Below are 27,973 nucleotides of genomic sequence, written 5' to 3' on the forward strand. Positions count from 1 at the left end.
GTTGTTTCCGGTGGGCGGCAGTTTTTCTGTAGTTTATTTGTTTGACTGCGTTTATTATTTATTATTTCGTTTGTGGGCGGGGCTTCGTCTTCAGTCTCTGCTCTGTCAGAGCTGTTCGTCTGTGTCTGGAGCAGCAGCATGTGAGTACAGCCCTGCTGTTGTTTGTTTGTTTGTTTGTTGTTTGTTTGTGCAGTCACAGATCAGTTTCTGGCTTTTTAGGATGCGTCTCCATGGTAACAGTGTTGCTCCAATCCAAAAAAGTCTGAAACATTTGGGATGTGAGCAGCAGTGACAGCTGCACAGCTCAGTGGAGATACCAGGTTAGCATGGAGGTAAATCTAATGACAGCGCTGAGAGTGGGTCCACAGAGGTGTGCTGTTGTTCAGAGCGGTCTGCTGATGGAGCTGAAACAGGGTTTAGAATAATATTGTAATAATACTGTATAATAATAACAACAATAATAATAATATAATAAAATTGTTGCTTATTTTACATTCGTGGGTGAAGACTTTGTTCTGAGCAGATCAAACATGAAACAAAGGTGCGTGCGTCCTGTCAGCGTGCGAGAGCCCCGTTTCCTGTCCGTGCGGTCAGACCAGAGCGCTCTGACTCTGGTGTTTGTTTGGTGATGTCACAGAGGACCAGTCCTCGGGACGTGTCCGTGCTTCAGCCTGTTGTCTGAACTAAAACGTTTGACCTCAAATAAAACAGGAGTAAACGTCTGGCACAGGGAAGGCGAGCACGCCGCCGACAGTCAGTTTTAGTCTGTGATCCCAGGCCAACATCAAACTGAAGTCTGGGCCGGGATGTGATCAGGATGCAGTGCGGCTGGGTCAGAGTCACACCTGAGTCAGGACCCTTTAAACTGTCAGGGAGGGGCTTGAATGGTTTCCATGGCCACACATTATATCAGCGTTACAGGAGTGTGACGCTTTATGTTGATCCAAATAATGATGATAAATATTGATGAATACAAAAACACATTTGTGGTCTTTCATGTGAAGCGTTGCTCAGCGAGTGTGATCCTGCTCACGACCTCAGCACAGGTGATGATGATGATGATAATGAACTCACTGCAGCTGTTACAGTACACCGAGTGTGAGGCTTCTGAGTGGGTGGAGGAGCTCAAGTGTTGGGCTGTGTTCACAGTGAGCGTGGATGGATGCAGTCCTGCGGTCAGCTGGAGGTCACTTCACTGTAATCCTGTCAGTTTCTTATCAACAACAGTTCACTACTGAAAGAGCACAACAGGCTTTTATTGTGAAAGGCAAGGACAGGAAGAGTCCTTTTGAGTAGAAAACACTGAGGAAGAGGAGTCACATGACAGGATGACAGAATTCCTCCTTTTACATGAGTGCTGAGACAACAGGAAGTCCACCTGTCGTCTGGTTTGAATCTCAGTCAGGTTTTTACCTGGATCAATAAAACATGAACAGTGTCACACTGATGATTATTGATCTGAGGCTTTATTGATCCAGCTAACAGTAAGAACTCGAGTGTGATCAGAATACAGTTTATGTGTAGCTGTGAACAAAGGCTTCGTTTACCACAGTGATGAAAAGTTTCAAAGTAAAAGCCTCGTCGGTGTAGCAGAGCTCAGAGGAACAGCGCAGCAGCTTTAAAGGATTCAAACCTTAACTTCTTTTTTCTTTTCTTTCTTAATCCCTGTGGGAGGATTTAATCTGATAATCTGCTCATTTCCTCGTTGGCTTCATGAATCCGTCTCCTTTATCTTCTTCTCATCCCTGTGTTCTCCTCCTCCTCGCTCTGTGTAATCCCCGCCTTAATCTTTTGTTTTCCTGCTGTTTTGTTGCAACATTGTTTTATTCCAGAAACTTTCTCTCCCGGCGCCTGATATCAGTAACAAGTGTTAATAACAAGTTAATAATGATTATTGATCAGCTGACCGTGATGGTGTGTTTCTGACGCCTGAGTCTTTATTCCAACAAACATCAGTGTGAGGACTGGAGTCTGCAGGGGGCGCCGCTGAACTTTGAACTATTTTTCTGCAGACAGGCTCCAGCCCCGGCTCCCTGCTGCTTACACCGAGTCAAAATGGCCGCCAGCAGCTGAACATGTGACAGGAAGCTAAAGTAACAAGTCGACTCTGTGATCATCATGTCCCACGCCAAGCACCTGCTGCCGATGTCTTCCACTGCGGTGGATGTTTCACTGCAGAGGATGCCCCGCCTCCTTTTTCTTCTTCTTCTGGTCTTGCCGTCACTCGGCCCGGTGTCGGCCACATCACCACTCACTGTGGCATTGTGGCGTCGTGGCAACCGAGTCTCCACTATCAGCGCCTGCCACCGACTGGAGACAGCAGACGGAGGACTGACGGTCCGCTGCAGTGGACTCAGACTGACCCAGGTGTGTGTGTGTGTGTGTGTGTGTGTGTGTGTGTGTGTGTGTGTGTGTGTGTGTGTGTGTGTGTGTGTGGCTGCTTTTCCTAGTTTTAGGTGGAGGCCTCTGAATGACCTGTGACAACTGTGAGGACCAAAAGTTTAACGGTTCAGTTTTGTTGGTTATCCTAACAGTCTAACAAGTATTTAGCTCATTTGACCTCATCTTGTTTTAGCATTAACATTACATAGACGGGTTTTCTGAAAACCTCCAAGCCGAGAATGAAAACTAAACTATGACCTGACTTTAAGTTCTCAGGCAGGATGAGGATGTTCATAAAGCTTTAGCAGACGGGATGCATGCGCTCACAGTATCCAGGTGTGTTTGTGCGCTCAGGTACCCATCAGCCTGTCTAACCGCACCACTCGTCTGTTTCTGAATAAAAACCTGCTGACCTCTCTGGCGACCGACGCGTTCTCCAGTCTGTTCCTGCTCGATGAGCTCGACCTGTCACATAACCAGGTAGTGAACAGCTCTTCATACCAGTTTAGAGTATGCACCAGTTTAATACCAGTAAGACACAGCAGGATCATACTGTTTCCGCCCTCCTCAGCTCTCCTCACTTGAAGATGGTTGTTTCCGTGGGTTGGACTCGCTTTCCTTCTTGGACCTGTCGTACAACCGCCTGTCCACGCTGGAGCTGCCGGTGCTCGGCGGTCTGCAGATTGAGGCCAACCTCACACATAACCCCTGGCACTGTGACTGCAGGATGGAGGTGTGCACAGGTGCAATCATGTGTGTTTGTAGTTCACACAATGTCATTACAACTGTCTGTTTGTGTTTAGCTGTCCATGCCTCAGTTGGATCTGGACCTGACCTCACTAGCAGAAGTTGTCTGTGCAACCTCTGATCTCCCAAACCTCGGTAAGCTTTCTCTCAGCAGACGTGATGTACAAAGAACACACAACACATCATTTTTCCTTCTTTGATACCATTTTGTTCTTTACTTTTGGCTGCACTCTGGTTTATGGTCTGACACTGTGCGATGTGGTGTTACAGGAGCTGTCGGGATACCACTGGTCGTGCTGATGGAGGACTGGGATCTGTGTTTGTCTGTGAGGAGAACCACTGATGTGGTGACACTCGTCACCATGTTCCTCTGGCTCTTCATGCTCATCTGCTACCTGGCCTACTACATCCGCCAGAACCAGGCGGTCACACGCCGAAACCTGGAGTACCTGAAGTTACTGGAGAGCAAAAATCCTTATAAACCCAAAAAGACAACTTCATGATGACCTTTTGGAATTCCTGAACGCCTGTAATTTCACCAAAGAGCTAGAGTTACCCACAGCTGTATTTTCCCTCAAAGACATCCGGAATGACTTCCAGAGCAATTTCTTTGCCACAGGTGCCCACGGGACTCCGGGTACCTTCTGATCAGTTGCTCCCCTCCAAAAGTTACAAAAGCACATAAAGGACTCCTTAATAATGTAATGCAATACCTCACTGACACTCAGCATCTCTAAGGAACCACAAAGCTTCTCTAGAACGTGATCATGTACTTCTAGGTCTTCCTCTGAGAAACCTGTAACCTTCTGAAGTACGTCTTCAAAGTGTCCTGTGACAGATTTCTACAACATATTCAAGTCCTCCTAGAACCTTGTCAGTCTCTTCACAAGCTCATAAGCCCTTCACAGGGACTCTTAAACTTTCCTGTGACTTCCTTGTAGAGACTGTTTGTTCTCCTAGATTGATGTGATCTGAGTTTCTCAGAGATGTCTGATACTAGTTTTCCACCGACATGGTCCCGGTGGTGGTGCAGATCCAGTTTGGTCTTGGTACCTTATCAGAACCAGCCTACATTGCTGGCTTTTTGGTACCAGTTCAGACTTTTTGCAGGAGAAACACGTGAAACTGGATGCTGGCCGTGCTTAGGAAACATGAAAAGCTGCAGTAGTGTCTGTTCACCTGGTTACTAACAATAAACAAAAGTCCTCAAAGTTTGTTCTGCAGTTTTGTGTATAGGAGCTATTTTCTTTTCTTCTGAACTTCACCAACCACAGCATGGCTGTGCAGAAGAACGTGTAGGTACACAAAGACTACCCATGCTCACATTTCACTGTGAGGGGGGCCCCTTCACCTGAGAGGTGATGCTGCTGTATGGGCAGATTGTGATTTTGATTTTGGGCTGACCTCTCTGTGAGGCAGCCGCAGGGATGCGTGAGAACGTAAAACTGCTCACTGAGAGGTTACTGAGGAAGTTCTAGGATCCTTGGAAGCTCTTCCTCAGGTGGCTTCCACAGTCAGGACCGCCCTGAGTGGTTTTTACACCAGCAGGGGAAATATTTTTCTTTTTAATAAATGAATCATGACAAGGTAACTGTTGTTGCTCTCCACATGAAGGTTTTGTGCCTTTGCAGCGTGACGTCAGCAGAGACAGATGTAAAATCACAGGACGGTCGTTTGGCTGTGAAGCTCTTCAGGAAGTACTCTGACCTTCCTGACACCACCATGAGATTTTCTTAATATAATGTCATTGGTCATCATCCTATGGTTTCACCCACACAAAGACATATTGGGCCTCGAAGTTCTAGAGAAGCATTTTGGCAGTGTTGGGGAGTAACAGCATACATGTACCACCGTTACGTATTTAAAATACAAAACATGAGTAACTATATTCTGTCACAGTTACCGTTTAAAATACAGTTACTTTGTTGAAATAAATGGATTACACGGCGGTCTTTTCCTGTTTCATATGTCAGGCTATGCCCTCTCTATTTTTGGTAATTCCTCGCCGGTGGAAACCCAAACAAAACGCGCATTAAGAGGCTCAAATGCCCGTGTCTCAATCTCACGGCCCATATCATCTCTACTTGCGGCACGCATAATGACTGTTAGAAAGCCCACTGTTTACACGTTATTTGCTTGGTTGAAGTGTTATGGTTTGTTTGTAGATAGTGTTTGCGCTGTGGAAATTGATATGTCCTACGTCATTGAACTCACCATATCTATGCTGACGCTCCTTGAATGCACCACTCTGTGCCGTGTGCTGCTAGTCTGCCTTTGTAGCTGCTGATAGCCAGCATTGTTCCTTGTGTCCTCTCATCAGCATCTCGTGGGTTTTGGTTTATTGCTGTGTGTGAATGCCAGAAGGTGGGTTCTGTTTACATGATGTTCTGTATGTCAGATGCTGTTGTGTGTATTTGTTCCCTCGTGACTATGCTAATGTTATCCTATGCTAATATGCTAATACGCTAATAAGCTACTAAGTTAGTTAATGCTAATTATAAATCTTGTGTAATTGTTGAAGTTGTTATATATGAGTGTTAAATACAGTTCCTTGTGCTATCTCTGTGCTAGAATAATGTCTGGGCATGTTGAATGTTTTATGTGTGCTGTACTGATAGTTGCTTTATGTATCGTTATTACAGACCACAGTTGAATAAATCTGCTAAACTTGGAAGCTGCCTCCGTGTTCTTTAACCGGAACACACCCACCATACCTTGCCGCTCTAAATCAGCTAACTCCCGGAGACAACATTCTCTCCACTTTATGGTCCTTCGAGCCGGATTAGAGTACTGATCAAGGTATGGAACAGACAGATGTCCAGGCTGACTCAGCACCCCCACGTGTTTCGCAGAGAGAGCGACGGCCACCTACTTACCTGACCGATTATGAGGTTTCAACACTCCCTCTTGAGGGACAAACCCAAACCACACAACCGGCTACCGCTTCCCAGTGTTCACATAGAGGTAAAACACGCTCATCCCAGAGGAGCTCCAGCTCCAGGTCCACAAGGGCATCACGCTCGTCGATAGGCAGATTCCCTTCCCACGCATTATCAGACCTGGAAACAGCCCAGCTCGAAGAGCGAGTAAAGCAGATGGAACTTGAGGAATTCCAACAGCACCTAGAAGAGGATCAACAAGTCGAATATGAATGTCAACGACTCCAAGCTCAAGCCAGAGAGGCCCAGCAGCTACAGGAAGAAGCCATTAGAACCCAAGAGTCGCTGACCAGACAGCTGGAGAGGCGACGACAGCTAAAGAAGAGGGTAAACAAGTTGGAGATAGCCAAGATGGTTACTTCTCTCCTTAAAGAGAAAGCACAAGAACCCAGCGGTTCCAGAGTCTCACCATGCCCATCGGAGGATAGTAATTCGAGCACCCATGCAGCTCTACCTTCAGTCGGTCCCGTGGGTCAGCCTCCTGTACCGCTAGTCGCTCCACCCTCAACACTTACCGTGACTCAGCCTCCAGCGCCCGTGGTAGCTCCACCTCCAGTAACCAAGGCCTCGCATCCATTGCATTCTCAATGCACGCCCCAAGTCCTGCACCCAACTGTTCCAGCTGGACCTCGGTCTACTACCTTTGCACCTGATACCTCTTACCAGGCATCTACGCCATTCTCAGTTCAGCCATCGCAGTACACTCGTGCAGCCTGCACCAACCCTGCCGAAGCAGAATTATCTTGCACTCCCGCCTGGACTAAGTCCGAGCTACATCAACTACCAACAGCTAATGCGTACCCTTTCCTCGCCACAGGGTATGGCATTCCCAAACCTATGATTCCCTCCTTTGAGAGTGGCCGTGAAAGTGACTTTGCCTTATTGAAAATGGCCCTTGACAACCTGTTGAACAGTCATCCACACCTGAATGAGCAGTATAAATATCAAGTGCTGCTTGGGCACCTACGGCTACCTAGTGCAATCCAGCTAGCTAAGGCATACATTCATGACCCGACGCCGTACACCATGGCCATGCACGCCCTGCAGGACAAGTATGGGCAACCCCGTCAGCTCGTCCAAAGTGAATTGGGCACAATTCTGAATGCTCCAGCCATCAAATTCGGTGATGCAGAAGCCTTTGATGCATTTGCCTTGTCTATCCAATCTCTAGTAGGGATGCTTAGGACGCTGGAGGGCCAGAACGGCTTTGAGCTAAGATGTGGGTCTCATGTCGACCGACTACTGAGTAAGATGCCACCCAGTTATCGCGATGGGTTTGTAGAGCATTGCCTGAACCAAGGCATTCTTCGGACAGGTACTGACCAAACCTATACCCTGCCTGATCTGAGTTCCTGGCTGCAGATGAAATCCCAAGCGAAGCGCATCGCAGGTAGAGCTGCTTCACTCTATAGTCCTGAAGCTTATAAGCCAACAAAGAAAGACCAGCGTCTTCCCAATAAACCAAAGGAGAAATCGACAGCCTTCTTCCTGACTTCCCGGGAAACCCCCAGCTCAGAAGGGAGTTCTGTCCGACCAAAGTCCTCATCCAGACCAAAACCATACTGTCCCCGCTGCGAGAATAAGGAGCATTTCCTGAACGCTTGTATAGAGTTTAAGAAACTGACCACCGACCAGATGGTGAGGTGGTTAAATGATGAACAGCGGTGCTGGAAATGTGGAAGAACTCACCAGCCGGAGGTTTGCACCCTCAAACGACCCTGTAATACCTGCAGAGAGCAACACCTGACTGTACTGCATGACGCGGTCCAGCAGATCCAGAAGAGTGTGCTCATGATGACTGCTCCGACTACAACAGTGTACTTGGATAGGCCAAACCATTCCCCCAAGGTGATGCTGAAGGTTGTGAAGGTCTTGCTGTACAATAGGGACCAAACATTGGAGACTCATGCAATACTTGATGATGGCTCAGAACGAAGCATCATTTTACCACAAGCTGTTAGACGCTTAAACCTCACCCCAGAGCCTGAGACACTTACCCTGCGGACTGTCCACCAAGAGGTAGTGCAGCTTCGTGGTGCCTCAGTTTCCTTCCAAGTGTCCTCCCCCTACGAACCTGGGGAGAAGTATCATATACAGAAGGCATTCACCGCCGATGCCCTTGGTCTCTCAGAACACTCCTATCCGGTGAGGATTCTCCAACGCCGCTATAAACACCTGCGTGACTTACCTCTGCCTTTAGTAGATCATGTTCAACCTCTGCTGCTTATCGGCTCCGACATGCCTCATCTCCTAGCACCTACAGAACCAGTTCATCTGGGCCCGACAGGGGGACCCATCGCTGTCCATACCAAGCTTGGTTGGTCACTCCAAGGTCCCATCAGTAGCAACCAGACTCCTGCAACTGAGCAGCAGTGCCTGTTCACAGCAACAGTTGTGCCAACCAGTGAGCTTTTCAGGAATGTTGAGAGCCTCTGGCAGATTGATACGCTGCCCTATGTGAGCGAGAAGCAGGTAACCCGATCGAAGCAAGATCAGCAAGCTCTAAACCTACTCCAGACATTCAATTCAATTCAATTCAATTTTATTTATATAGCGCCAAATCACAACAAAAGTCGCCTCAAGGCGCTTTATATTGTACAGTAGATAGCACAATATTAAATACAGAGAAAAACCCAACAATCATATCATATGACCCCCTATGAGCAAGCACTTTGGCGACAGTGGGAAGGAAAAACTCCCTTTTAACAGGAAGAAACCTCCGGCAGAACCAGGCTCAGGGAGGGGCGTGGCCATCTGCTGCGACCGGTTGGGGTGAAAGAAGGAAAACAGGATAAACACATGCTGTGGAAGAGAGACAGAGATTAATAACAGATATGATTCGATGCAGAGAGGTCTATTAACACATAGTGAGTGAGAAGGTGAAAAGGAAAAACTCGATGCATCATGGGAATCCCCGGCAGCCTACATCTATTGCAGCATAACTAAGGGAGGATTCAGGGTCACCTGGTCCAGCCCTAACTATATGCTTTAGCAAAAAGGAAAGTTTTAAGCCTAATCTTGAAAGTAGAGATAGTGTCTGTCTCCCGAATCCAAACTGGAAGCTGGTTCCACAGAAGAGGGGCCTGAAAACTGAAGGCTCTCCCTCCCATTCTACTTTTAAATACTCTAGGAACAACAAGTAAGCCTGCAGTGTGAGAGCGAAGTGCTCTAATAGGGTGATATGGTACTACAAGGTCATTAAGATAAGATGGGGCCTGATTATTTAAGACCTTGTAAGTGAGGAGCAGGATTTTGAATTCAATTCTGGATTTAACAGGAAGCCAATGAAGGGAAGCCAAAACAGGAGAAATATGCTCTCTCTTCCTAGTCCCTGTCAGTACTCTTGCTGCAGCATTTTGGATTAGCTGAAGACTTTTCAGCGAGTTTTTAGGACATCCTGATAATAAAGAATTACAGTATTCCAGCCTGGAAGTAATGAAGGCATGAACTAGTTTTTCAGCGTCACTCTGAGACAGGATATTTCTAATTTTAGAGATGTTGCGCAAATGGAAGAAAGCAGTCTTACATATTTGTTTAATATGTGCCTTGAAGGACATGTCCTGGTCAAAAATGACTCCAAGGTTCCTCACAGCATTACTGGAGGCCAAGGTAATGCCATCCAGAGTAAGAATCTGGTTAGATACCATATTTCTAAGATTTTCAGGGCCGAGTACAATAACCTCAGTTTTATCTGAATTAAGAAGCAGAAAGTTAGCGGCCATCCAGGTCTTTATGTCTTTAAGACATTCCTGCAGTTTAACTCATTGGTGTGTGTTACCTGGCTTCATGGATAGATAGAGCTGCGTATCATCTGCATAGCAGTGAAAATTTATGCTATGTCTTCTAATGATGCTGCCTAAGGGAAGCATGTATAATGTAAATAGAATTGGTCCTAGCACTGAACCCTGAGGAACACCATAATAGACCTTAGTGTGTGAAGAGGACTCTTCATTTACTTGAACAAATTGGAGTCTATTAGATAGATATGATACAAACCACTGCAGTGCAGTACCTGTAATACCTACAGCGTGCTCTAATCACTCTAATAGGATATTATGGTCGACAGTATCGAACGCTGCACTAAGGTCTAGCAGGACAAGCACAGAGATGAGTCCACTGTCAGAGGCCATAAGAAGATCATTTGTAACCTTCACTAAAGCTGTTTCTGTGCTGTGATGAGCTCTGAAACCTGACTGAAACTCTTCAAATAAGCCATTCCTCTGCAGATGATCTGTTAGCTGTTTGACAACTACTCTTTCAAGGATTTTTGATATGAAAGGAAGGTTGGAGATTGGCCTATAATTAGCTAAGACAGCTGGGTCTAGAGATGGCTTTTTAAGTAAGGGTTTAACTACAGCCACCTTGAAGGCCTGTGGTACATAGCCGATTATTAGAGATAGGTTGATCATATTTAAGATTGAAGAATTAATTAATGGCAGGACTTCTTTAAGCAGTTTTGTAGGAATGGGGTCTAAAAGACACGTTGATGGTTTGGAGGAATTAATTATTGAAGTTAGCTCAGAAAGATCGATTGGAGAAAAAGAGTCTAACTTAACATCAATGGTACTGAAAGTAGCTGTAGATAATATTACATCTGTGGGATGATTATTGGTAATTTTTTCTCTAATGATAAAAATTTTATTTCTGAAGAAGTTCATGAAGTCATTACTAGTTAACGTTAAAGGGATGGTTGGCTCAGTAGAGCTCTGACTTTTTGTCAGCCTGGCTACAGTGCTGAAGAGAAACCTGGGGTTGTTCTTATTTTCTTCAATCAGTGACGAATAGTAAGATGTTCTGGCTTTGCGGAGGGCTTTCTTATAAAGCAGCAAACTATTTCTCCAGGCTAAATGATGATCCTCTAAATTTGTGACACGCCATTTCCTCTCCAGCTTACGAGTTATCTGCTTTAGGCTACGTGTTTGAGAATTATACCACGGAGTCAGGTACTTCTGATTTGAGGCCTTAGTTTTCACTGGAGCTACAGTATCCAGAGTCGTACGTAGTGAGGAGGTAAAATTATTAACAAGATAATCGACCTCTGTTGGAGTAGCGTTCAGGTAGCTGCTCTGCTCTATGTTGGTACAGGGCATTGAAGATGATAACAGTGGGTGGATTATATTCTTAAACTTAGTTACAGCACTTTCAGAAAGACATCTACTTTGATAAAGTCTACTCTCCACTGCTGTGTAATCAATCATTGTAAATGTAAATGTTATCAGGAAATGATCAGACAGCAGAGGGTTTTCAGGAAACACTGTTAAATGTTCAGTTTCTATGCCATATGTTAAAACAAGATCTAGAGTGTGATTGAAGTGGTGGGTGGGTTCTTTTACATTTTGAGAGAAGCCAATTGAGTCTAATAACAGATTAAATGCAATGTTGAGGCTGTCATTTTTAGCATCTACATGGATGTTAAAATCACCCACAATAATTATTTTATCAGAGCTGAGCACTAAATCAGATAAAAAGTCTGAGAAATCAGAAACTCTGTGTAAGGCCCAGGTGGACGATAGATGATAACAAGTAAGACTGGTTTCTGAGTTTTACAGCTGGGTTGGACAAGGCTAAGCATCAGGCTTTCAAATGAATTAAAAGTCTGTCTTGGTCTTTCGTTAATTAATAGACTGGTGTGAAAAATTGCTGCCACACCGCCCCCTCGGCCTGTGCTTCGAGGTTTCTGGTAGTTAGAATGACTCGGGGGTGTTGATTCATTTAAACTAACATAATCATCCTGCTGCAACCAGGTTTCTGTAAGGCAGAGTAAATCGATTTGTTGATCAATTATTAAGTCATGTACTAACAGAGACTTGGAGGAGAGAGACCTAATATTTAATAATCCACATTTCACTGTTTTACTCTTTGGTTCAGATGTGGATACTGTATTGTTCTTTCTTTTTGATTTTTTATGTTTAAGTTTTTTATTGCTGGTTTTTGGTTTGTTTTTTGTCTTTTTGGGAGCTGACACAGTCTCAATGGAGATGGGTTTTTGGGGGGGTAGCAGGAGGAGAGAAGCTGCAGAGAGGCGTGTAAGACTGCAACTCTGCTTCCTGGTCCCAACTCTGGATAGTCATATTTTGGGGGGTTTAATAAATTGGTCCATATTTCTAGAAATGAGAGCTGCTCCATCCAAAGTGGGATGGATGCCATCTCTCCTAACAAGACCAGGTTTCCTCCAGAAGGTTTGCCAATTATCTATGAAGCCCACATCATTTCTGGGACACCGCTCAGACAGCCAGCAATTTAAGGAGAACATGCGGCTAAACATGTCACTCCTGGTCTGATTGGGGAGGGGACCAGAGAAAACTACAGAGTCCGACATTGTTTTGGCAAAGTTACACACCGATTCAATATTGATTTTAGTGACCTCCGATTGGCGTAACCGGGTGTCATTACTGCCGACGTGAATTATGATCTTACTGTATTTACGTTTACCCTTAGCCAGCAGTTTTAAATTTCCTTCAATGTCGCCTGCTCTGGCCCCTGGAAGACAATTGACTATGGTTGCCGGTGTCTCTAGCTTCACATGTCTGAGAACAGAATCACCAATTACCAGAGTTTGACCCCCGGCGGGTGTGTCGCCGAGTGGGGAAAAACGGTTAGACACATGAACAGGTTGGTGGTGTACCTGGGGCTTCTGTTTAAGACTATGCTTCCTCCTCACCGTCACCCAACCGCCCTCGTTCCCCAGCTGCTTGGGGTCTGCCGGGGGAGAGCTAGCGGGGCCTACGCTATCGTCGGCTGCACCAGCTACAGGGGCCTGGCTAGCTACGGGTGAATGAAGGGTGTGAAGCCGAGTCTCCAATTCAGTAATCCTGGCCTCCAGAGCTGCAAATATGCTACATTTGTTACAGGTATCATTACTGCTAAAGGAGGCCGAGGAGTAACTAAACATCTGACACAGTGAGCAGGAAAGTGCAACAGGGACAGGTGAAGTAGCCATGGTGCTAACGAGTCGGCTACGAGCTAAGCTAAGCTAGCGAAACAGTAAAGAGACAGTGAGTGAATACTTTGGCTATAAATTAGGTAGTGAGCACACAGAAAGGGTGATTCAGATGAAGCACGTTAAGATTATACTATGAAAAAGGGATGTATCAAAAGATTTCAATTAAATTGCTAAGCAGAAAAGCTACTCAGAAACACCACTGTGTTTGAGCAGGAACAGGAAGTGATACTCTACCACAAAGCGAGCGAAACACCAAGTGACAGCGCCACCCACAGACCAGGAAGTCTGTGGGTGGCGTCATCCACCATCAGGGTCACTGTCGATGGGACACCGAGGTATGCCACACCACTGCTTCCTCGCGCCAACTCCTCCACGCTTCAAGCTCCTATGGAAGCAGTCTTGCCTAGTCTGCGCAGCACAGAGAGGAGACTTGTCAAAGACCCACAACGCGCCGAAGTATATTGTCAGGAGATTCAGAAGCTGGAGAAGTTGGGCTATGTAGCTGTGGTGCCACACGAGATAGCTAGAACCACTGCAGAATCTTGGTTCATACCTCACCACATGGTGCGACACAATAACAAGGACAGGATCGTCTTTAACTGCTCTTTCCAGTACGAAGGGAAGTCTCTCAACTCTATTCTCCTCCCCGGACCTGCCCTAGGTCCATCTTTGCTAGGAGTTCTTATTCGGTTTCGGCAGTATTTAGTTGCTGTGAGTGGCGACATCAAAGGTATGTTCCACCAGATACGCCTTTTGCCAGCAGACAAACCAGTGCTGCGCTTCCTCTGGCGGGACATGAAGAGGGATGAAGAGCCGAAGATCTATGAATGGCAAGTGCTACCATTTGGCACTACATGCAGTCCTTGCTGCGCCATCTATGCATTGCAGCAGCACGTCCGGGACACTTGTAGGTCCAATCATGACCTCGTTGATTGTGTAGAGCAGTCGTTCTACGTGGATAACTGTTTCCGCAGCACCCACTCCCAAGAGGAAGCTAAGGCCCTAGTCGACAGTCTGCGCCAGCTGCTCCACACCGGGGGCTTTGAGATACGTCAATGGGCCAGCAACATCCCTGCTGTCATTGAACATCTTCCATCCAATGTCAGATCTGAGAGTAGTGACCTATGGCTCTCTCAGTCTAGCACAGACCTTTGGGAGCCAACTCTGGGACTGACATGGGATTGCCTTTGTGACTCCTTCAAATACAGACATCGAATGGGGGAGAGAACTGAACCCACACTGAGGAACGTCTACAAAACACTTGCGTGTCAGTACGATCCGCTAGGTTATATAGTACCATTCACCACACGGGCCAAGATTCTGGTACAGGATCTCTGGAAGGAGCAGCTCAGCTGGGACGACCCGATCCAGCCACCTAGCCTTCGTGACAGATGGCTTGCCTGGGAAAAGGAGATTCCTGGAAGTCCCCAGATGTTATGCACCAGCATCTGCTGATTCATCTGCTTCAAGTAGAGATCTTCACATCTTTTGCGACGCTTCCGAGAGAGCATATGGGTCTGTCGCTTACCTGCGGACAGAAACTGCTCAGAAGGAAGTCTATGTCGCCTTTGTAATGGCTAGATCCCGGGTGGCTCCGAAGAAACAGTTGTCCATGCCGCGGTTGGAACTGAGTGCCGCTCTCACTGGTGCACAACTAGCTGGTCTCCTTCAAGCTGAGCTCACGCTGCCCATCCGAAAGGTTATTCTCTGGTCGGACTCCACTATCGTTCTCCACTGGATCAAGTCAGAATCTTGCAGTTATAAAGTTTTTGTGGGCACGCGGGTGGCAGAGATCCAGAGTCTTACGGATGGGAGTACCTGGAGATATGTGGATAGTGCGAATAACCCTGCTGATGACATTACCCGGGGCAAGACCTTGAGGGAGCTGTCACGACCACACCGGTGGCACCAAGGCCCTGAGTTTTTACGTCGATCCGAGGAGCATTGGCCGACCAGCCCACCAGCATATCCAGAGCCAGAGGATGGTGAGCTGAAGAAATCATATTTCTGTGGACAGGTTAGGGTCAACTCCTGCCCTCAACTTCCTGAAATCAGCATGTTCTCCACCTGGAAGGATCTCATGAAGGCAACAGCGCGGTCCCTACATGGGGCGGCTGACCCAAACTCAAGCTCGCCCAGTGAAGCAGACGATTACATCAAAGCTGAGAAACTACTCCTGATGAAGGCCCAGTCAGAATCATTCCCAGAGGAGGCCAAGGCACTCAGGTCTGGCAGACCATTGCCAACCAACAGCCGTTTGAACTCCTTATCACCCGAATATGATAAGGATACGGAACTCATCAGAGTTGGTGGAAGGTTACGAAGGGTTGAGCAGCTGGAGCTAGACACCATCCACCCAATCATACTAGACCCAAAACATCCTCTGACTAAGCTCATCATCCAGGATTTTGATGAGACCCTCCTTCATCCTGGACCAGAAAGAGTGTTGGCTGAACTACGTCGCCGGTTCTGGATCCTCCGGGGGAGGGAAGCAGTCAGACGGTATCAGAGGGACTGCAGGCAGTGTCAGGCTTGGCGTGCCAATCCTTCCATCCCGAAGATGGCAGATCTGCCACCAGCTCGTCTGCGTCTGTATAAACCACCCTTTTATTCGACTGGAGTCGATTGTTTTGGACCCTCTACTGTGAAGATTGGACGTCGAACAGAGAAGCGTTGGGGCATAGTCTTCAAGTGCATGACGACCCGTTGTGTGCATCTAGACCTCCTCGAGAGTCTTGACACTGACTCATTTCTGATGTCGTTAAGGCGCTTTATTGCCAGAAGAGGCAAACCTTTTGAGCTCCTGTGTGACAACGGGACAAATTTTGTCGGTGGAGCCCGAGAGCTCCATGAGGCCTTTGAGACCATGGCGCCTCAGTTGAAGGAGCGTTTGGCAGAGCAGCAGATTGCTTTCCGTTTCAACCCCCCCAGTGCTCCTCACTTCGGTGGCGCCTGGGAGAGAGAGGTCAGGTCTGTGAAAACTGCTCTTAAGGTCGTACTCAAGGAGCAGACGGTCCCTGAAACTGTGCTTCATACGGTCCTTGTGGAAGTGGAAGGCATCGTAAATGCTAAGCCTCTCGGCTACGTCTCATCAGACATAGCCGATCCAGACCCCATCACACCTAACATCCTGCTGATGGGACGCTATGATGCATCACTCCCTCAAGTGGTTTACGATCCCAGCAACCTTATCGGAAGTCGCAGATGGAGACATAGTCAAGTTCTTGTCGACCATTTCTGGTCCCGATTCACCCGTCACTACCTGCCTATCTTGCAAGAGAGACAGAAGTGGCAGAAGGAGGCGGAGTGCCTCAAACCGGACCAAGTGGTGCTCATAGTTGATCCTCAGCTCCCAAGAGCTTTATGGCCTGTTGGTAAGGTAACGACTACTTACCCTGGAGCTGATGGACGCATCCGGACTGCTGCCGTTAAGGTCAAAGATCGAACGTATATTCGACCAGTAGCCCGCTTGATCTCACTACCTATGCTTGAAGATGATAAGGATCCACGTACCTGAGTGGCCTTCCTACCTTGGATTCGACTGTCTGTGCAGACAGTCGGGGGCGGCTGTGTTAGAAAGCCCACTGTTTACACGTTATTTGCTTGGTTGAAGTGTTATGGTTTGTTTGTAGATAGTGTTTGCGCTGTGGAAATTGATATGTCCTACGTCATTGAACTCACCATATCTATGCTGACGCTCCTGTGCCGTGTGCTGCTAGTCTGCCTTTGTAGCTGCTGATAGCCAGCATTGTTCCTTGTGTCCTCTCATCAGCATCTCGTGGGTTTTGGTTTATTGCTGTGTGTGAATGCCAGAAGGTGGGTTCCGTTTACATGATGTTCTGTATGTCAGATGCTGTTGTGTGTATTTGTTCCCTCGTGACTATGCTAATGTTATCCTATGCTAATATGCTAATACGCTAATAAGCTACTAAGTTAGTTAATGCTAATTATAAATCTTGTGTAATTGTTGAAGTTGTTATATATGAGTGTTAAATACAGTTCCTTGTGCTATCTCTGTGCTAGAATAATGTCTGGGCATGTTGAATGTTTTATGTGTGCTGTACTGATAGTTGCTTTATGTATCGTTATTACAGACCACAGTTGAATAAATCTGCTAAACTTGGAAGCTGCCTCCGTGTTCTTTAACCGGAACACACCCACCATACCTTGCCGCTCTAAATCAGCTAACTCCCGGAGACAACATTCTCTCCACTTTAATGACGTAAAAATTATTGTTCAAAAAATGATTTAATATGAAGGCAATAGCAGAGTGTTACAGGCATCGCCCTAAAGCATGTAGCCTGATGGGCAGTGTAGTCCGTGCTGCAGGGAGAATGGACTGCCATACCCGTGATGTGTCTGTGAGCGAGGGAGGGAGAAAAAGGAAAAGTACGAGCTGTCACCGAGCAGAAACGGGAGCTGGAAGCATGTAAATATAATAATAACCACTGCAGCCAAGAAGAGTGCCTGACGAGCCCAGTTGTAAGTAAGCTATTAAGACTCGACTGTACACTGTGTTCGTGTTTTCCTCTGAAACAATAAGCTCCGTTGGAGCAGCCTTTCAACGCCTCTCTCTGTCTCTTGCTAGCAAAGTTGACCCAGACCAGTGTTGCCAACTCCTCAGTAAGGAAAATCGCTATTGGTTGTCCTAAAAGTCGCTAGAAGTCGCTAAATGACGTCATCACCTAATTTGCATAATTGGTCATGCTAATATAATTGTAACCTATGTTGTTGGAGAGAGAAATAACATCGTGGAAGAGACATAAAGTGAGTAAAAAAACGTCCTAAATGCATTTAGAGTTTATTTAGAACTACTAATTAAATTTCTTTTAGCAATTATTGTTTTTTTTAATGTCACAATTCCAACCCTGCTCCTTTACCCGGGCTTGGACCGGCAAAAGTGACCCGAAATAGGCACTCTGGTGGAGTTACTTTGTGTGTGTGTGGTTATAAGTAGTTTTAAACCTTGTGATCCACAAAACAGCATAAGAGTAAAAGAAGAACTGACTGCGTTACAGCATCCGCTGCTTGTTGAGAGTAAAAGCGATATGCGCTTTCACGTCTGAAAACTCGCTAAATATAGCGAAAAGTCGCTAAGTTGGCAACACTGACCCAGACAACAAAGTGTAACCGAGGACAAAGGAAAAGTGAATGGGCAAGGAAATAAATTGATAATTTATTTATTACATTAATTAAACATACAAATTCCCAGTTATTTCCAGACAGGACTTACAACATCCTGCTGATATCCCAGCTGCACATGAGACTTACCACACAAAAGGTGTGAAAAATAACACAACACTGCAAACCGTTACACCCCGTTTAGCGAGACTGCAATCGATTTACCTGTGGCACGCACTGCAAACAATTCGGGTCTCAGCACAGCTGGGAAGCAGCGCTATGCATGACCTGTAATCTGGAATATAAAGGGAAGTGGCACAAACAAATAAACAAAAAACAAAGAAGGAGGTTAGTCCGCCCTTACACAACTCACTCACAATCAATAACCGTCTTTAGGGCTGGACGGACTAACCAAAACAAAATTCCAAATCAATCAAAAGAACGAAAAAAAGGACAGCAGAGACAGCACAGCTGAAAAACACAAACAACATTATCGATTAAAATATTACTCAATAAAATATCAATTTTATGAAACCATTCAAAATCACAAAGCTAAAACAAACGCTCAATTTACCTACAATATTGATCAGTTTTCAGAATACTGAATAATTTGGATTCAGTATTTTGAATCCAAAGTATTCAGAATACGTTACTCTCATTGAGTAACGTAACCAGCAGCGGTTTTTGATACGGGCGACACGGGCAGCTGCCCGGGGCGGCATCACGGGCATCGGCAAAAAAAAAAGAAAAAAAACGTTGCTCCTACTGCCAGCGCATACTGGGAATGGCATAGGCACCGATCGGTTTTCTATCGCCCATTTGCTGGGAGTAAGGGCGCCCTCCGTTTGCGAGGTGCGCCTGCTGCTTGCGGCACAGGGAGGAGAGGGCGGGGCGGCGGGGAGTCTCTGGCTGGCTGGAGCAGCATCTAATAACCAACTCGCAAAATAAAACAAAACAACAAACACGAAAACACCAGACATTATGACACTGACTTATAATTTGCACCGATGTTTTTTCGAAATTCTATCCGCGAAAAGTGAGCGCGAGAGCCCTCAGTGCGCCTGCTTGCTGCTGAAGTCAAAGTAAACTTTATTGTCATCTCCGCTACATACAGTCCAGTATATAGAGAGACGAGACGAGACGACGAGGCTCCAGTTCCAGCAGTGCAAGTAAACAAACAATAAATATAAGAAGAGTAAGAAAATAAATATACGCTTTAGGACTCTGGGTAAAGGGATCCATAACAATTTAAAATGTATAATTTACAGTTTGATGATTTAAAGTCTCACACACAACCCATCGAAAAGGGGGGGGGGCGGCGGCTGCTTCCAAATAGAGCACACATTTCATTCATAATGATGTAAATCCAAGCCCATTATGTATTCATGATTTGAATCCTGGGTTGTGCGAAATCCCAGAAATTCACCCTAGACAAAGCGAGTCTGTGAACTAAGGTGTAGGTCTGTTAGGTTATGTTGTGGTGATCCTCGAGTTGGGGGATGGGTGTTCATACTGGAGTACAAAATTTAAACCAATGGAAGATGGACAAGAAAAGTTCAAAGCCATCAGGTGCTCAGTTTAGAAAAAAAATAGAAAAGAAGAGGAGGAGAAACGAGCAAAGATACAGGTAAGCAGATGTGTCATTGGATAATGGCAGGTCATCCTGAAACAATCAGAATCAGAATCAGAATACTTTATTAATCCCTAAGGAAATAATGTGGATTACAGTTGCTCCAAAAAGAAATGGTAAAAATAGTAACAGTAACAGACTAAACTCCAAACAATACATTATGTTACAGATTTTAACATTAATTAGTCCTTGTCAATTGTTGATTTGTCCTGTTCTCATTGTATGACGAATTATGATGGCTGTTTGGTAGCCGTTTGCATACAATGCATACTCTCTCTCTCTTCGTGTGTGTGTGTGTGTGTGTGTGTGTGTGTGTGTGTGTGTGTGGGGCGGGGGGGGGCGCCAGAGGGAGTGTTCGCCCAGGGCGCCAAACAGGCTAGGACCGCCACTGAACGTAACGGAATATGTTACAAAATACGTGTAATTTGTAGTGGAATACATTTTAAAAGTAACCTTCCCAACACTGCATTTTGGTTTATTGAAGATGTTTGAGGTGGTACGTGTGATTCTCCATCAGCCCTGTTTGTTTGAACTGTGTCCTCTGTGTTCAGTGAGCTCAGCCTTCGCCGTCATTCTGACTCCACGTGTGAAATAAACCGTTTGTTCTGCTGAGTTCATGTCTTTACTCTTATTCTGACTCTAAAGTTACAGAGACACCATCGTTATGTTCGCCACTTCATATTCAAATAACATCAGTTAGTAAAAATCTAATGAAAGAAATCACAGTGTGTTCGGCACAGTCTATAGATCCCTGCAGGGTCAGACTTTCATCTGTCAGAAACCCGCGCATCAATGCAACGCACTAAAACACACAACACACACACGCGCGCGCGCAAGCCCGTTCAGCTATCTTCATTGACATAATGCTTTCCCTAGCCCCTTAGCCTAACCCTAACCATTAAAAATGAATGCCTTACCATAAACCTAACCATAACCTAATTGTAACCCTGACACAAAAACCACATTTTGAGCCTCAAAAAGGTCTTCAAACTTGTGAGGACCGGTGAGTGTGTCCTCACAAGTGACTGTTGGTTCTCACAAGTATAGTGGAATGCAGATTTCGGGCCTCACAAAGATAGCTAGACAGGAACACACACACACACACACACACACACACACATCTGTGATCGATTATCGAGCCTGCGCTGCTGTTTCCGCTCTCCTCTGCTTCTGCCTGCCATATCCCAGAATCCTCTGCGCCACAGAATAGTGTCCAGTCATTGTGGGTCAGCTCGGTTCGGTTTCATCCACCCAGACACAGCATGAAGGAGACCGCGGCCAAACGACGCGACAAGGCGGGAGGCCGGGACCGGGACTCGAAGGCAGAGAAGCCAAAGGAGCCGAAGGAGGTGGGCCCAGAGCCGCAGGACGTGGAGATGCCTGAAGAGGAGGCGGCTAATGCGGCCAAACAGCCAAAGGAGCAGGACAGCCTGACCCTGGACGGTAAAACTCACAAACACCAACACCGATACCCCCAGCACAGACCCGGGAACGGACCCGGGTCTGTGCTGGCCCGGTACCGAGAGTCACGGCAGCTCGGCGGTTAGCCTATTAGCATGAGGGGCTAACAGCCCCAGAGAGTCTGCGCGTCATTTAGCTTAAAACCGACACCAACCTCTCCCGTTCGCGGGTCCGGACCGGGACCCGTTCCCCTTCAGACCGGGACCAGACCCCCCCCCCCCCCCCCCCCCCGGCTCCCGCCACAGCCCCCTCCACAGCCCCCTCAGACGGTAGAGCAGATAAACAAAGACCGGTGTGCTGCTGAGACGGGGCGGCCGGTGTTTCGGTGTGTGTGCTGGTGGTGAACAGGCCGGAGATTCTGAGCCTCTATAGAAGATGAATGAGTCAGCATTATGGTTCCTGCTCTGTGTTCTGCATTAGCATCACAGCAGGCCTGATGGTCACATCTGTCAGACCTTTAAAAGAGACATGAAGGATCAGGGCTGGGTATCCTCACTGATGTCTGTAATCGATTCAGTTTTGACTCAGTCAGTCAGAAATATTCTAATTCTGATCATTTATCAGTTCATCTCCATATTTTCTATCTGTGTGTAAAACAAAGCTGACACTGTGAGACTTGATCAGAGGTGTGAGCATCACAGCAGAGGCCTTTGTGTCGAAGTAACTGAGGCTAAAACAGAAACACATGAAGGCTTTTTAAAGCAGATAAGCTTAAAATATTCTGCAGTATAACAAAAACTGAAGAAAACCATGAATCAGCATGTGAAGATGAGCTGCTGAAGTGAAGCAGAGTCACAGAGGTTTGATTACAGACACAGCTGAGCAATCATTGAAGTTTGCATTTGTTCAGTGTGAACAGCAGAGATGAGGCTTTGCTGTCAGAGGCCGACAGCACTGAACACAGCAGCAGAGAATAATGCAGAAAACAGAGATTTGATGGTAAACTGGTCTCTGAGAGAGAGAGAGAGCTGTGCAGGAAGTAAAGCAGCCAAAGTTGCCTCATCGGGGAGAGCGGTCAGAACAGGTGGCATAAAGAAAAACAATGACATGTACGACACAATAAGGAGTGGAGGAGAGAAAAAGAGAACTCTGCTCTTTGGTACGTTTATCAAACATGAAGCGTAGTTTGATCTTCTGCTGCTGGTTCAGTCAGTTTTGGTCAGACTGATGAAACCTGTGAGCTGTCGGCTTTCAGCCCGACGGCGTCTGTGGACGATCCACGCTCTGTGTACATGTGTCTGCTCCCGTTTACAGTTTTAGCTGTTTGGTGGTTGTTGAAATAGTTTTGTGAGCTTTAACCTGAGATTCTGGCGTTAAAATACATTTATATTGAAATCATTCAGGATTTAATGAATCGATGTCGCTTTATTCAAACTAAAATCGAGTTTTGAAACCCAGTCCTATGAAGGATAAACATAAACATCAGTTTGTCTGAGACTAGGGCTGGGCGATATGACCCAAAATTCATATCTCGATATTCTTTAGCTGGATGGCGATATACGATATATATCTCGATATTTTTAAAGCCATAAAGTAAGAACAAAGAGAGAGTTCTTAGTCACAGCTGTGTCCCAGATGTCACACAGGCACTTTTATTAACATACAGCATAGATGTACAAGAAAAAATTACTCAGAAATAAATTATCAGCATTTATTAAATAATAATGCTCCATAAATAAAATAAAACAATAGCTCGTTGACACCGTCCAGCCCCACGCACGGGGCGATCCGCAGTAACTCGTTAACAGAGATTTTTCCCGTTAATGCAGTTATGGCGTTAACGTCACGCTGCAGCACTAAAATAGTAATCTCCAAATGTTTTCTTTTTACCGAGCAGCTCCTCTTTGATAGCTGCGTGTCCGTCCCGTCGTTGCTGCAGGTGAAGCAATGGCGGAGGGGGAGTTGTGTTCAGTGAGGAGAGAGGAGAGGCGGAGTAACGCAGCGTAGAGACGAAAGAGAGGCAAACTAGCGGCTTCACAAGTATAGTTATAACGTAACATAGACTATATCACCAGTGTGTGAATGGGTGGATGACTGAATGTGTAAAGCGCTTTGGGGTCCTTAGGGACTGAGTAAGAGCGCTATACAAATACAGGCCATTTACTATATCGATATAAAGGATATTGTCACATCTCATATCTCGTATAAAAATATATCGATATATTTAAAAACTCGATATATCGCCCAGTCCTACCTGAGACTGATGTGAGCCTCGACTTTGTGTTCCGCCCTAACACATGAAGCCCAGGACGTCGTCTGTAGAACACCAGGACCTATCAGGTAGCTCAGGTGTAACAGGAGACACAAATGAATCGTCCGGTTCTCAGGAGGATGCAGCTGTCACCGGACGGCACAGATGTAGAGCCGTGTTGTCATGAGCACAGCTAAGCTCCTTCTCTGTAGCATCTGCATGGATGGAGGTCAAAGGTCGCACGAAAAGGCGTAAACATGAGGATCGCGCTGAGCCGAGGTCTGTGGGTCATGTGACTGCTGCTGATGTCACCCCCTCCCCCACAGATATTAAGGAGCACGTGAAGCAGATCGAGAAGGCCGTGTCGGGGAAGGAGCCTCGCTTCGTGCTCCGTGCTCTGCGGGCGCTGCCGTCCACCAGCCGCCGCCTCAACACCAACGTGCTCCACAAAGCCATCTGTGGCTTCTTCACCAACAACGCCGCCACCCGAGACTTCCTGCTGGGCTTCCTGGAGGAGGTGAGCAGAGATGATTAATGACAAACAGGAAGTGAACCCTGACCTCTGAGAGCCGCATCATCAAACAGTAACCTGATTATTTATAACAAGGTGATTGATTCCTGATCAGATGGTCAGTATTGATGTGTGTGTGTGTGTGTGTGTGTGTGTGTGTGTGTGTCTCAGCCGATGGAGATGGCCGACGGAGACGTTCAGTTTCGTCCTCGCACGGGGAAGGCGGCGGCAGCTCCTCTGCTGCCAGAGGTGGAGGCGTACCTGCAGCTGCTGCTGGTGGTTCACCTGACCAACAACAAGAGATACACTGAGGTGACCCGCCCCTCACTCACCTGTGTGTGTGTGTGAGAGACCCGCCCCTCACTCACCTGTGTGTGTGTGTGAGACCCGCCCCTCACTCACCTGTGTGTGTGTGTGTGTGTGTGAGACCCGTCCCTCACTCACCTGTCTGTGTGTGTGTGTGTGTGAGAGACCTGCCCCTCACTCACCTGTGTGTGTGTGTGTGTGAGACCCGCCCCTCACTCACCTGTGTGTGTGTGTGTGTGTGAGAGACCCGCCCCTCACTCACCTGTGTGTGTGTGAGACCCGCCCCTCACTCACCTGTGTGTGTGTGTGTGAGAGACCCGTCCCTCACTCACCTGTGTGTGTGTGTGTGTGTGTGTGTGAGAGACCCGCCCCTCACTCACCTGTGTGTGTGTGTGTGTGAGAGACCCATCCCTCACTCACCTGTGTGTGTGTGTGTGTGTGAGACCCGCCCCTCACTCACCTGTGTGTGTGTGTGTGAGAGACCCGTCCCTCACTCACCTGTGTGTGTGTGTGTGTGTGTGTGTGTGTGAGACCCGTCCCTCACTCACCTGTGTGTGTGTGTGTGTGTGTGAGACCCGCCCCTCACTCACCTGTGTGTGTGTGTGTGAGAGACCCATCCCTCACTCACCTGTGTGTGTGTGTGTGTGTGAGAGACCCGTCCCTCACTCACCTGTGTGTGTGTGTGTGTGTGAGACCCGCCCCTCACTCACCTGTGTGTCAGTAACCTGGTTGTTCTGTTGTTGTTACTAAAGAAGCTGCAGTGAGCTGAATAATGGCCGTCAGGTTAGTGTCAGTGAGGTCACAGAGTGTTCCTCTCGTGAACGCGACCTCCGCGTCTGAAATAATTTCCCCTAGGGATCAATAAAGTATTCTGATTCTGATTCTGATTCTTAATGACGCGTCCTGACTCCTCAGTACATCCACACATTCGTGCTTCATGGTTGGATTAGTCTCCGGGTTTTTCCACGAGCAGCTGCAGAGACCAGCCTCGGTAACCAGTAGCACAAACTGGTCCTGTGAGCCAGCGTGAACAGGTGAAGCTCGCGTCCGCGCAGGAGAAACCAGACGAAGGTCGAAGGACTCGAGCCGGTGGACTCTGTGCTCACTGCCACGCTGTGAAAGGTGGCGTTAAACAGAGTGACTGCTTCCTCTGCAGGCAGCGAGCTGGTGAACAGCTGTGTTTGCTGCTGACATCAGCACCGAGGCTCATCGCAGGCCTGCGAGAGGAGAACCGTGTTTGAAACGCCCACAATCTGCGACCGCAGCCTGAAGACAGCCAGTCAGAGCCGAGTGTTCCCGAACACGCCGCTGGCTGCGATCCTGATGTTTGCGACGTCGTGCTTGTGTGGACGCTCTGTTGTGTGCTGACGGTGACCTTTGACCTTTCAGGCTCAGAAAGTGTCGGACGACCTGCTGCAGAAGATCGTCTCCAAGAACCGCCGCGCTCTCGACCTGGTCGCCGCCAAGTGCTACTACTACCACGCCCGAGTGTACGAGTTCCAGAACCAGCTCGACATCATCCGCAGGTACGTACACACCTTTCTCCTCTCCCGATGACATCACACCCTCAGACAAGCGGTCACACGACTGTCCCCTCCCCCAGCTTCCTGCACACCCGCCTGCGCACGGCGACCCTGCGGCACGACGCCGACGGGCAGGCGGTGCTGCTGAACCTGCTGCTGAGGAACTACCTGCACTTCAACCTGTACGACCAGGCCGAGAAGCTCGTGTCCAAGTCCGTGTTCCCCGAGCTCGCCAACAACAACGAGTGGGCGCGATACCTCTACTACACAGGTGAGCTCACAGCCGCGCCGCTCAGGCGAGTCCCCGCCATGACGCAGCGCTCACCCGCCTGTCGTGTGACCCACACAGGTCGTATTAAAGCCATCCAGCTGGAGTACTCGGAGGCTCGCAGGACTCTGACCAACGCCCTGAGGAAGGCTCCACAGCACACCGCCGTGGGCTTCAAACAGACGGTACGTACACACACACACGGTCAGGTATTGGTATCTGGTATTGATCACTGAAGCATCGATCGGCTCCGGTTCAGGTCCACAAGCTGCTGATCGTGGTGGAGCTGCTGCTGGGAGAGATTCCCGACCGCCTGCAGTTCAGACAGCCGTCGCTCAAACGCTCCCTGATGCCCTACTTCCTGCTCACACAGGGTCAGTGTCACACACACACACGCCTGATCATGTGACTCAGACCGTAGAGTTATGGCGAAACGATGGGTTCTGATTGGAGGAACAATGTTTGCTAACACAGTGGTGTATTTAGCTTCAGATACTCGCAGCTTCCCATGAGCCTCTCTGTTCACTTCCTGTATCTGTGTGCAGCTGTGAGGACAGGTAACCTGGCCAAGTTTAACCAGGTGTTGGAGCAGTTTGGAGAGAAGTTTCAGGCCGACGGGACGTACACGCTCATCATCCGCCTGAGACACAACGTCATCAAGACCGGTGAGTCAATCGCACGCCGCCATCAGACAGCACGCTGCTCATCAGCCGCGCTCAGTGTGTTACTGATCTGTGTGTGTGCGCAGGTGTGCGTATGATCAGCCTCTCGTACTCTCGGATCTCCCTCGCCGACATCGCTCAGAAGCTGCAGCTCGACAGTCCCGAGGACGCCGAGTTCATCGTTGCCAAGGTAAACAGACGCGCTCAGCGCCGCCTTTTTAATGCTGACCTCGTGACCTCTGTGTGACCTCTGCGTGTTTGTGGCACAGGCGATCCGTGACGGCGTGATCGAGGCCAGCATCAACCACGAGAAAGGCTTCGTCCAGTCCAAGGAGACCATGGACATCTACGGGACCCGAGAGCCTCAGCTGGCGTTCCACCAGAGGATCTCCTTCTGCCTCGACATCCACAACATGTCCGTCAAGGTGAGCGCACCTGGACATACACACACCTCTCACACACAAGGACTTAAGGTCAACACAAGAATGTGAAATCAGGAAAGCTCCGCCCACAGACGGCTCTGCATCACCATAACGCTGCGAGCTCTGTCACTTCCTGTCGACAGAGGTTTGACTGGAAGCCTTCTTGTCAAATCTGTGGAAGCAGCTTCTTCCTCCTGCTCCTCCTCCTCCTCACGTTAAAGCAGATTGAGGACGAGGAGGTCGAGGAGCAGGACCGCCGGGAATCCGCTCGGTTACACAACGTCAGATTTAAGGGAGTCGATCACCCCGATGCTAATACCCCGTCTGTCTCCCTCTGTCCTCCTGCAGGCCATGAGGTTTCCTCCCAAAGCGTACAACAAGGACCTGGAGTCTGCAGAGGTAACACACACGCACGCACGCACGCACGCACACGCACACGCACACGCACACACACACACACAGCACGTGGTGTCATGTCTTTAAGTGACCACATGGTGGCAGCATGTGACTGTAGCTTACACAGAGACAAATCAGAATAAAATAATAAAGATACACTTCCTGTCATCTGCATTCAATCTGTTTTTTCTGTGTGTGTGTGCGTGTGTGTGTGGTGCGTTCAGGAGCGTCGGGAACGTGAGCAGCAGGATCTGGAGTTTGCTAAAGAAATGGCTGAAGATGACGATGACAGTTTCCCATGAGCCTTTCTGTTCACTTCCTCTGTGTGTGTGTGCGTGTGCGTGCGTGTGCTGATGTTACCACGTCAGTTATTACCCAGAATCCCCCTCTGCTCTTGTTTTCTCCCCTGGCAGCGTTGCTGCTGTTTGTTTCTCTCTGATAAATAAACACTTTTTTGTTTACACGCCTGTT

At 47.7% G+C, this 27,973-nt stretch overlaps 3 protein-coding genes across 4 annotated transcripts; all 3 read left to right on the forward strand.

The window, feature by feature from the left end:
- Positions 1-63: 63 nt before the first annotated feature.
- LOC134626627 (leucine-rich repeat-containing protein 3-like) lies at positions 64-5,816 on the forward strand. 2 transcript variants are annotated; one of them, XM_063472605.2, is made up of 6 exons: positions 64-140; positions 2,013-2,367; positions 2,737-2,862; positions 2,954-3,115; positions 3,186-3,264; positions 3,400-5,816. In XM_063472605.2, the coding sequence occupies exons 2-6, from the start codon at positions 2,119-2,121 to the stop codon at positions 3,630-3,632; spliced, it is 849 nt and encodes a 282-aa protein (XP_063328675.1). In that variant the 5' UTR covers positions 64-140; positions 2,013-2,118; the 3' UTR covers positions 3,633-5,816. The 2 variants fall into 2 exon arrangements, with proteins under 2 accessions (XP_063328675.1, XP_063328676.1); XM_063472606.2 differs by having other exon boundaries at positions 119-140; positions 2,017-2,367.
- An 8,750-nt stretch (positions 5,817-14,566) lies between these two features.
- On the forward strand, positions 14,567-17,196 carry LOC134626628 (uncharacterized). Its single transcript, XM_063472607.2, has 2 exons — positions 14,567-16,827; positions 17,106-17,196. Exon 1 carries the CDS (start codon positions 14,585-14,587, stop codon positions 16,526-16,528), a length of 1,944 nt encoding a protein of 647 aa, XP_063328677.1. The 5' UTR covers positions 14,567-14,584; the 3' UTR covers positions 16,529-16,827; positions 17,106-17,196.
- Positions 17,197-20,932: 3,736 nt separating this feature from the next.
- Positions 20,933-27,965, forward strand: psmd3 (proteasome 26S subunit, non-ATPase 3). The gene is made up of 12 exons (XM_063472608.1): positions 20,933-21,205; positions 23,741-23,931; positions 24,097-24,237; positions 25,621-25,757; positions 25,835-26,025; positions 26,104-26,207; positions 26,282-26,396; positions 26,568-26,687; positions 26,771-26,874; positions 26,954-27,109; positions 27,455-27,505; positions 27,727-27,965. The coding sequence occupies exons 1-12, from the start codon at positions 21,025-21,027 to the stop codon at positions 27,802-27,804; spliced, it is 1,569 nt and encodes a 522-aa protein (XP_063328678.1). The 5' UTR covers positions 20,933-21,024; the 3' UTR covers positions 27,805-27,965.
- The last annotated feature ends 8 nt before the right edge of the window (positions 27,966-27,973 follow it).

The sequence above is a fragment of the Pelmatolapia mariae genome, linkage group LG4, assembly GCF_036321145.2.
Source record: "Pelmatolapia mariae isolate MD_Pm_ZW linkage group LG4, Pm_UMD_F_2, whole genome shotgun sequence".
Classification (NCBI taxonomy): domain Eukaryota; kingdom Metazoa; phylum Chordata; class Actinopteri; order Cichliformes; family Cichlidae; genus Pelmatolapia; species Pelmatolapia mariae.